Genomic DNA, 10,451 nt, shown 5'->3' on the forward strand with positions numbered 1-10,451 from the left:
CAGCTTTGCAAAGGAGCCAATTCAGATCTTCTTGATTTGGCTCGCGAAGGTACTCGTCTTTGTAAACCTGAACAATTGTGTCACAGAATTGTTCAAGAGTATTAAGGCATGTAGACTCAGACATACCATGGGTTTCATCCATCAAATCAGCTGGGGACCTATAGGCCATCATTCGGAGTGCAACAGTAACTTTCTGATGAGGTGAGAAACCAGGACGGCCTGCTCTGTCCCACTTCTGTCGAAAGTATAGATTGACCTGCTGGACATCACGAAGTAAACGCTCGAAGACATGACGCCTCATTCGAAAGCGACGTCTGAAATCCTCTTCTGTATACATCAAGTTGGGGTTGAAGTAGTTGTTCATCAGATTAGCATATGACATCGCTCTATTTCGTGGTTTGTATGAGCGACCAGCAATAGAGCCACCCTATTGAGGTTGTTCCTTAGTTGGCTGACACATCATGGCCCCAACCATGGCTGCTGCTCTGTTTTGTTTGTTGCGCCTTACTTAAACTTCTTAATCAGACTCTTCATCTTCTCGTCTCATTTGTGCCTATTTTGCTTCCAATTTGGAATTGGATGAGGACCCTCAGTTGGAATCCAAAGAGGATCCAAAGTTGGAATTCATTGCAAACTTGAATTGAAATAGATTGAATTCAAAGTTGTGTGAATTATAGCCGAATATCCACCCTATTCATAGCAAAAGAAAAAGTCAAATCCAATGGCTAGCTGACATCATTTAGCCGTTGGATTTGAATTTAAGTTGTAGTTTTTAAATAATAAATTATGTCTGACCCTATGGTCATTTGGCCCTCGATTGGAGACATTTTTTTGTGACAGGGCTAAAACAAGCCCTATGGCCCTTTGGCTCTGGATTGGAAATAGAGGCAAATATAGCTATGTACTGTTTATTAATATATTAATTTCTTGGAGAACCAGAGGGCTAAAACAAGCCCTCTGGCCAGCTCTCGGTTGGAGATGGCCTAAAATACCCCCTCACCGAGAGCAGGCCTAAAATAATACATAAAGTAGTGGGAACCAACTCATTTATGTTATAGCTATATCGTAGTTTAATATATTGGTATCACATTCAAATTTTTCCAACCCACTGTTGGGTGATTCCTCCATGCTCAAAATATTGGTATAACACTTTTTTTCCGGCCTATTGTAGAAGGCCTTAGTGTAATTTAGAATAGTAATATTGCTCCAAAAGAGTGGCAGCATGCATTGTGAGTTGTACTGCTAAGAAGCTATTTGGTAATCATTTCGTTTTCAGTTTTTGGTTTTCACTCTTACTTTTTGAGAACTGAAATCTTGTCGGCAAGTTGGTAACTATTAATTTTTGATAAAATGAAAACTGAAAACTAAAAAGTGAAAACTGAAAGGCAAATTTTGAAAACTCAATAAAGTATCTTTCATTTTTTAAAAACTAAAAACTGGAATTAGTTATCAAACAAGATTTCAGTTTCCCCAAAAGCTCACGTAATTCCTTATCAAGCTGGTCATAAATGACTACTCCAAGTATTACCCACCTGCCAAGAGAATTTATAGACAAATATAGTTTTCAAACTGAAAATGAAATTGTTATCAAACAGCTAAATGAGCCTTAAACTCAATTGTATAATTTACCACCAAAACTAGAAGATCCAACCCAAACGAACCCTGACAGTACCCACAAAAGTAAAAGTCTTAGGCCCAGTAGGCCCTGTAGTATCTGGTTTAGTTTTTGCTGTTTTGGGCCTTTGGACCCTCAAATGTATCAAAAAGAAAGAAAATCAAGAAACAATATGCCAGCAAAAGAAATGAACGAAAGCAAAATAGTTGAGAGAGCTTGTGAATGAAATAAAATGAGATCACATACATTTAGGACAAGAAAAAGTTGTCACAAAATCAATGTGGATTTTTACATTCGAATTCTACATCTCCTACTAAGGGGCCCAAATTTATAAGAGTCTCGTTCTCCTTGACCTCATTGTCCAAGATAAATGCGGTCACCAAGCGTTTGATCTTAAGTCCAACGGTTAAGAAAAAAGTGCAACAACAAAAGTTAAACCACTAATTACTATTGGATTACAATCGAACGGTGACCATTTGCTTGGACCATGGGGTCTTAAGAGAACGGAACTGAAGTTTATAAACCACACAAGATGTTAGACATAAGAAAAACATTATAAGCAAAGCAACATTTTCCGAAAACTTGAAACGAAATGATACCCTAAAACATATTGAATGGAGACAGTACAGATGGATATGCAATTTTTCTTAAAACGACATAAATTAAATAATCACAAGGAGATCCAAGTTAAGAATTTTAATACTCGGCTTTCAAAAGGTAAGATTACAAATTTTATGATTTTGACAGAGTTCTTCCAATCTAATGTACCAGTAGAATTTAAAGTTATGCAAGGATGCTATCAGTTGCAACCACTCTTTCGTTTTAGGTTTGGTATTAGACTAATTGCAATTCTCTCATCTGTCAATTTTTCATGGTAACAGCACCAAGGATGCAAAGTTGTTCAGCAAATCCAATATCATCAGAAATGAACAAAAAGTTTACTCACTCGGCCCCCAAGAAAAATAGAAAATTGGCTCTAGAGATGGACTTTAACTAGTAACTAACGAGTGGAGTAAGCCTTGCTATTCAAAATACGACGTCATCCTAAATAACCTAAACCTCGATACATCCTCACCTGGAGAATGAGCTCCCTTGGAGTTGTTCAGTGCTCTACTCTCAGAGCTCTACAGAAAAGAAAAAGAAAAAAAAGACATGAAAGGAATGATCGGTGACAACCAGAAGAACAGTTGTTCTGATGAGACTGTAGTGTTAGTAAAAACCAAAATGCTGCATGAGGCACGTTTTTAATATGAATGACGGGGGATCTACACTTATATTTTGTTTAGCTACTCAATCAGCTCAAAAATTAGCTGCTTCAAGATGAATGCATCTGTGAAAATTATATTTTGCAATTCACTAGCTAACTATGTATTCAACTACTCATCTGCCAAGAATTTTCAACAAAGTCAATTCCATGAGAAACTACCTTTCCCACGTCTATACTTCGACGGTATTGTCTGCATATAAGTGCTCCTTCAGAATTTCTCGTAGGTACTCTAGCTGCTCAAAACCACCTTGAAGTTCTTCCCACTACAAGAAACAGAAAATAATTATGTTAAAAACATCTGGAAACCACTCTTATCCAATAAACATGTAAGTAGTTTTTACTGCTGATCAGCCAGATTTTATTTTTTAGGTATTACTACCCACATCTCACATCCATGAATTATCACAACACGCACAGAGACACCACGCAATATGATTTGTTCTTCATTTGAAGGTTTTTCGTGTTTATTTTCTTTGTGTTGTGATTCGTGAATATGTGCATGGGCATGTTGAGACCGGTAGAGCACCTTTAATTTTTGTCCATGAAGCTTGACTCGATCATGGGGATGATTTATTTAAGTTTTACTATTTAGGGACCAAAGTCCTGCATTGGAAGGTGGTTTCATGCTAAAAACTTAAACTCACCCCTTGATGAGCCACTGACACTACTTTCCAACCAGCAGCAGTTATGTAGCGGCGTTTCAACATAGTATGTCCCAAGGGAACCCCTGCACGAAGCATAATCAGATCAGTTGAATACTAACTAGGACATTAAGAGTAGTCAATGGCTCAAATGAAAACAAGCGCAAAGAAGAAGCTGTAAGATTATGTGAAGGATACTCACAAGTATTTCTTGAGAAATGCGTTGGGCCATCAATCTCCATAGCAACCTTCTTATCAATCACGACGGCATCTAGAGTGTACCCGTCCACCACATATTCTTTGACCCAATCAAGACCAGTGCTGACAAGAAGACGAGCGACCTCCTTTTGAAATGACGACGTCGTTTTCTGATTAAATCTCTTAGTTTTACCAGCCCGAGCAATTTTCTCTTCAAGATCTTCCCGTAGAGATAAATGAAGGTGCGGGTACTCAAGCTTCAAGCACTGGTTCACTAGATGAACCTGAGACGCAAACATGATATCTTCCCTATACTGCTCTGAAATCCTTTGCTCTTCAAATTGGCTCAGAGTTCTCCACACATGGGAAAAGAAAGTCCGATCCATTTGTCCAAAAACAGCATAAGACCACGCTATACTCCCAAGCTGATCCCTATGGAAACTGAGCACCGGAGCGCTTACATCGCTGCCATCAAAGTCAAGATCTTCTATGTTGTCCACACTCTTTTCTCTGTAAAATTCTGATTTTTCTTTGCTTGAGAAGCATAAAAATTGGCTGGAATCTTTGAAAACAATATCTAAGGAGTCCAGCAAATGTTCAGCAGACTCTGATAACGAAGCAAAAGCCCACAACACCTGAGCAAGCTCTTGCTCGTGGAAAGTGTGAATTATATCTGATGCCCGTTTTGATAATTCAGAAAAGAGATCAGGAGCGGAGTGCTTCATCAAAGCAAAAGCACCAGCAACATTAGCCACATTCTGTGAATTAAACTCCTCGACCTTGGTTAAGGCCACCTCCGCAACTCTATCCATTTCTGACAAGTAAAGTAGATCACCGCCGATCTTAGACAACGCCCACGAGATATTAGAGATACCTTGAGCTGAACACTCTGGCAAGGCTGTCATTGCTATTCCCACAAGCATAGACATCTCTCTTTGACGAGCAAAAGCCAACCTACGTGTCTCTGTCATTGCAACTTGCTCCATGTTCTTAGCAATCCGATGAAGAGCTGTGGCAATGTTTAAAGGAGAGAGAGGTGAGGGACTCAAGCCCTTCCCAACAGCCATGATTGTCTCTGCAGTAACCTCCAACACTTCTTCCGCAGTCTGTGCCTCAATAATTGCTCTATTCAAGTTGATTTCTTTCTTGCGATCTGATGGCCCCGAGAATTGGGAAAGCCTCTGAACAAACTTTTCCCTAGTTTTCTCCTTCTTCTCTTCAAACATCCCACCCCCCAGCACACTCACAGTTCTTCTTAAATGACTAGAACTGTCCAGACTATTCATGTCCGGCATATCAAAGTCTTCCTCCGAATCAACATCTAAATCTTCTTCAATTTCCTTGATTTTCTTTCCCATTTTCTCTACTTTCCCCACCTTCTTCTTGTTCTTCTTCTTTTTCTTCTTTACGGTAATCATATCCTCCATTGCCTCAGACCATCCTTTCGCCTCGATCACTTTCAGCGCAGTCTTTCTCGCCCTCACACACCAATCCATTCCCTCACTTTCAACCAACTTAGCATTTTGCTCCTTTTTCCTCTTCCTAGGGGCCTGGAAACCCAAAGGGTCAAGCTCCCCAAGAAACTCCAACTCCCAATCCAAATTCCCATCTCCTTTCTCTTCTTCTTCACCACTATCATCGCCACCATCAACACTCCTAGAACTAACAGCAGTATTATCTCTTCCTACACTTAAACAACGTCTTCTCGAAAAACCCACCTCAAGCTTTCGAGCTAAGACCCCAGTTTTCGTTAATGGAAGCTTATGAACAATATCGGGTTTAAAAATGAAGGGTTTGAAGAAAATTTGATTGGGGAAAGTGGTAAGCAATCCTTGCATACTTATCTAACAAACTTGAAAAATGGATTAACAAAATTCTAAGCAACTATATATTTAGGACAGAAATCGCAAACTAACAGGACATACCCAACACACGATATCCACTGATTCTAAAGGGAATGCTGCTGTGGTGGCGCCTGTGGGATTTCTGGTTTATTTAGCTAAGGAACTGGCACGGGTTTTAGGAGGGTTGGGAATTCAAGAAGATTGGAAGGAAAATGGAAGATGGGGAATCGAAGGGTTGGAGTTCGACTGATGATTTAGAGGATAAAAGAAGAAATTTCGTAGAACTGAGAGAGAGAGAGAGAGAGAGAGAGAGATTGAGTTCGGCGGTTGAATTTCAGGGAAGGAAGGAAAGGATAATGTCGAAGAGTGAAAAAGATGATGCATTGGGGACTGTGGAGACCACACCCTCAAAACTAACGAAAAATTAAGCTACATAATTTTTTCTGAACAAAGGAGGAGAAGTTTCAGTCAACCTAATTTGATATCGAATTTGCCATTCACGAGATTTGAATATAAGATATTTCACTTCTAAGTGAAGAGAAATACCATCAGACCTTAGTATGAGTGACAATGTAGAGGATTTCTCATGATCAATGTATAGTTTCCATGGTACAAAGGCTCAAGCATAGTCATTATTAGTAAGTTCTATTAAGGGTTAAGGGGAATAATGTCATTAGGAATTAATTGTAGGAAAATGACCTCCTTTCATAGTTGAGGAGAGTCTTCGGCTTTCGTCTGCGGTCGATATGAGACTCTAGGAGCTTTATTCTAATGTTGTCGCGTGTCACTTTGTGATTGACCTCCTAGTTGGAGAGAAACACTTGTGCTTAGGCAAGGGTGCCTTAACATGAATCCTTTAGTGAGTTTCTGAAGGTATAAAGTTGACAGGTGTTCGGTAGTTCCAGAATTCGTGAAGTATAGTACAAACAGTATTTATGTAATCCCTATGGTGAGACACTACTTTAAATTAGCTCAACCCTTGTGAAAAAAAAATATATATATTATTAATCATAACTCTGCAGTGGAGTTCGTTATCAATTGCAGGCCAAATCAAAATTTATGTCAAAAGGTCATTCTATTCTTTTTTTCCTTTTTTTTTTTTTGGTAATTCTTTTTTTTTTTTATCAACAAAAATAGAAAAAAAAAGATAAGAAATCTCTCCCCAATCCCCACCCTTATCAGCCACCTCAGCCATCCCCGCCAACCATGTTATTCTAAAATCAAACTAAATTCAATGTTTGCATAATAATTGATAATTATAATCTAGATGCGGTGAGGTATTTTGTGATTTTTCGAATCTTAGTTTTGGACACTTGTCCCTCTTAAAGTGGGGAAGTGGGATATGTTTGTTGACGGCTGGTATGATAATATGAACCTTGTAATTTTTATTTATTTTTAGTTATTATAGTAGTTTTAAAAATAAACAAAAATTCATGTCCATGTGGCGCTTTATGATTGGCCGATGCAATCAATAGAAACTAAAATGACACTTTTGCCTCTACATATGACAAAAATTTGAGGAAAGGTCCAATTTGAACTATGATTGATAAAGAACTTCACTACATGTTTACGATTAATAACTTTTTCACCACAAAGGTCAATTTAAAAGTAGAATATCATCACAAGGATAATGAAATAAATTTGGCCAATTTTTTATTAAGCCCAACTCATTCTAACTTCTTGTTGAGAGAAGAAGAAGAAGAAGAAAAAAAAAAAAAAAAAAAAAAAACCTCCCAATTTGGAGGCCAGCACTTCTTTTCTTTTTCCCTTTTTTTTTTTTTGTTGCTTTTTTTCTGGCAGCTTGCAGTTTTTCCTTTTTGCCATTTGTTTGTTTGTTTTTTTTTTTAATTAAGAATAAAAAGTGTGGTTGAAGCTTTTGAAGTCACATAAATAGATTTTGGTTTGCACACTTGTGAACAAGAGTGTGTGAGGTTTTCTTGACAATTAATTAATAATTTAATTGAAAAAAATTCGCTTTTTTTTTTATTTTTTTGGCATGAGGAACAAAAATTGTGGGTGAGCCCATATAAATAGATTTTGCTTTGTACACTCTTGAACAAAAGTGTGTGAGGCTAACCAGATGTTGTAGCAATTGAAGGTTTAGAGAACCACATAATATGATTGCACTTTGCACACAGTGAGCATCAATGTGTGAGGCAATTTTTCGTTGGGTTATTCTTGGGTTGTTGAAGGATTGGAGATTCGGCACGATATGAGTTTCTTTTGGACACTAGTGTGCATCACCCACCGAAACTTCCCATTTGTTATCGTTGGTAAGTGAAGTTAAGATATAATTCTTGTATGTTGTCAAGTGTAGCTATAAAGTTATCGAAGCTTGCGACTTCAGAGTTCTTGTAAATGTTGGAGTAGGAAATGCATGAGGTTTTCAGAGAGTCTATAAATGAGTTTACAACTTTAGAGTTCTTGTAAATGTTGGAGTAGGAAATGCATGAGGCTTTCAAATGGTCTATAAATGAGTTTGCTTCGAATCATATCCATGGGAACTCAACAAGATCTCAATAGAAATGTCTAAGGTTTTTTAATAATCCAAAATTAACTTCATTCGAACCATAGCCTTGGGAGTTCAAATAATTTGTAGAACTATGATGTTTGACTTTCTAGTATAGTTGAAGGATATGTCTAACAGTGCTTCATATTGCACGTTGCAAATTAAGCCACTAAAGAGTTGAAGCTTATTTGTTGCTTGAAGCTCTCTAGAAGTTATATAAATTTATTGACCTTCATTGGAAAAATCCACCAAAAGGAAAAAGAAGACCCCTACTTGCCATCAAAAGAAATCATTGACTTTGTAGCCCTGACTCTGCCTCTAAAAATGGCATCAGCCATGGAGAAGCCTCTTCAATCTAAGCTATAAATCCTTCACAACTTAATGCAAATTGTGCCAACCTATACACCACTGCATTTGTTTCTCTTAACTGCTAACAACATGCAAAGCTTGTAACTCTTCTACTTAGCTACTTAATCTCCTCCACCAAGTTCCCATCCACACCTCTATTGTCTTCTGTTTGGGTTAATATTTAACATTGGGCTTCATGATAAGAAGGCCCAAGGATGCCAAAGCAAATGAAGACTTGCCTGAAGCCCAGTTGACAGACCTGAAATGAATTAAAGCCATTTCAGCTAAAGCATAAGCCATGTGCCTATGATTGAAGTGATGGTTGACAGAGACCAACTCACCACCAGCCAAAAATCACTTTCTGATGGTATAATGAAGTAAATATAAGATGACTCACTACCCTTCGAAAGCCATCGGCCAAGAGTAAAGCCAAAGCAGTTGGGGCAACTTGCCTATAAAAGGAGAAAGAGATACTAAAGACAAGGACACTCAACCAATCAATCAAAAGACATACAAACTTTGCACTCAAGCCAGTTCGTATCTAGAAAGCTGAAACTTGTCCATATTCAGTCCTTTTAGCTATAGTTCCTTTAGGAAAAGCTATCTTTTGTCTAGTATAGAAGCTCTGCTACCTTTCTTTAGTGTTGTAGTATCCATTCCCTCACATAAAACCTATTTACTCTCCATCCTTTTTAGCATACAACCATCTGTAAGCCCAAAAGGAAGAGGTTGCAAGAAGTTCAACCTTGCCCGAGTTTCTTTGTTTGTGCTTTTATTTAGTAGATATGTCGTTTAATGTACTTTTCAGCATGTATTCAAGGTGTTTCCAACTATTTTCTACTTAAGAGTCCCATTTGCATTCAAAGCTGGTTAAGTTAATGAACATGTTTTCATTAAAAGTAAATTGTGATCGAGGAAGTGGTTGAAAGGGCCCTGAACTCCCTTTGTTTTGGACGTACAAGATTATGAACTAAAAGTCCTTGCTTACAAGGCAAGAAAAAGAACTTAATGCAAACTTAATCCACCTATGACATTCATTTGATAACAAGAAGTTTAAGTAACTTGGGGTGCAAGTAATTAACTTAAATCACACTTATCTAACAATCTGTTATACCAAGATAACAGTGGCACACTCAAACCCTTGTTAGTTTTGATTGCTAGCCTCAAGACCTACACCAAAGGCCCCACAAGGGCACATTTCAAACTAACTACTAACTCATCTTGCAGTACACCAAACAGTAAGAACTCGCCCAACAACATACAAAGTGCCATACCCCTGGGGTGCTGTGAGAGGGAAATCTTGCCCAAACATAGTTTTAGCACGCCCAGTACGACTGCACAAATATTTCTGTATGCCAAGAAGAAAGAACGAGCGAACTTTCTGGTGGAAAACAGAGTTTGGGCAAACCCATTGTTCGACAAAAGCAAACATGATAGACCACCCAGAAGATTTCCCCTCCCTACGAGGTCCAGCAATTTTGGAAAGCCGAACTTCTTCTGAGAAGTTGGGTGGAAAAGTTACTAATGAGGACTTGCAAGCTATTATGGTACAAGTTTTAAGAAGTATGGTGAATATCACTCCGGATACCGGAGGAGAAGTGAGCAGACTCTGTTCGTTAACATGAACTCTGCAAAGAAAGCTGAGGTTGAAATACTCTACACCAAGATATGGTTATGCTAGGGAGGTGATCAGAGAAGCAAGCTCGAAGAAATGACCAGTAATTCCTCTATTTCCTTTACTCAAGAAAAATAAGGATAAGGGGAAGAAGAAGGCTGAAGTTAAGGGCAGTTGACCAGAGGAAGAAGAAATGCAAGAAACAAGTTTGCCCAACCTACTGTTATTCCCACTAGATAGTAGGCGGCAGATCAGGCTAGAAGGAAGAAAGTTTGGAATGACTCAGCAAGTTAGAGAGTCTAGTGAAAAATGTGTGCCCACAACTGCGGGCAAACCCTCTTTTATAGGCTACCACTGTTGGCTAACAAGGGAAGGGAAGCTAGGTGGAGGCATCCAGAATGTAACAACTCGGCC

The 10,451-nt window shown here is 38.4% G+C and overlaps 1 protein-coding gene across 2 annotated transcripts; it reads right to left on the reverse strand.

The window, feature by feature from the left end:
* Positions 1-1,372: 1,372 nt before the first annotated feature.
* Positions 1,373-5,983, reverse strand: RAP (RAP domain-containing protein). 2 transcript variants are annotated; one of them, XM_088680099.1, is made up of 4 exons: positions 3,726-5,983; positions 3,527-3,609; positions 3,042-3,145; positions 1,373-1,532 (listed from the first exon to the last, which is right to left on the reverse strand). In XM_088680099.1, the coding sequence occupies exons 1-3, from the start codon at positions 5,557-5,559 to the stop codon at positions 3,053-3,055; spliced, it is 2,010 nt and encodes a 669-aa protein (XP_088536225.1). In that variant the 5' UTR covers positions 5,560-5,983; the 3' UTR covers positions 1,373-1,532; positions 3,042-3,052. The 2 variants fall into 2 exon arrangements, with proteins under 2 accessions (XP_088536225.1, XP_068338096.2); XM_068481995.2 differs by lacking the exon at positions 1,373-1,532 and adding an exon at positions 1,839-2,739.
* Positions 5,984-10,451: the final 4,468 nt, after the last annotated feature.

The sequence above is a fragment of the Pyrus communis genome, chromosome 11, assembly GCF_041283825.1.
Source record: "Pyrus communis isolate YQ-2024b chromosome 11, ASM4128382v1, whole genome shotgun sequence".
NCBI classification, from domain to species: Eukaryota; Viridiplantae; Streptophyta; class Magnoliopsida; order Rosales; family Rosaceae; genus Pyrus; species Pyrus communis.

Excerpts from the sequence above, each read along its gene's own strand:
- RAP (XM_088680099.1), bottom strand. The coding sequence starts at position 5,559 with ATGCAAGGATTGCTTACCACTTTCCCCAATCAAATTTTCTTCAAACCC. Across the intron at positions 3,610-3,725 it reads GCATTTCTCAAGAAATACTT|GGGTTCCCTTGGGACATACT; the intron begins GTGAGTATCCTT and ends TGCTTCGTGCAG. Across the intron at positions 3,146-3,526 it reads TGTCAGTGGCTCATCAAGGG|TGGGAAGAACTTCAAGGTGG; the intron begins GTGAGTTTAAGT and ends TGTTTCTTGTAG.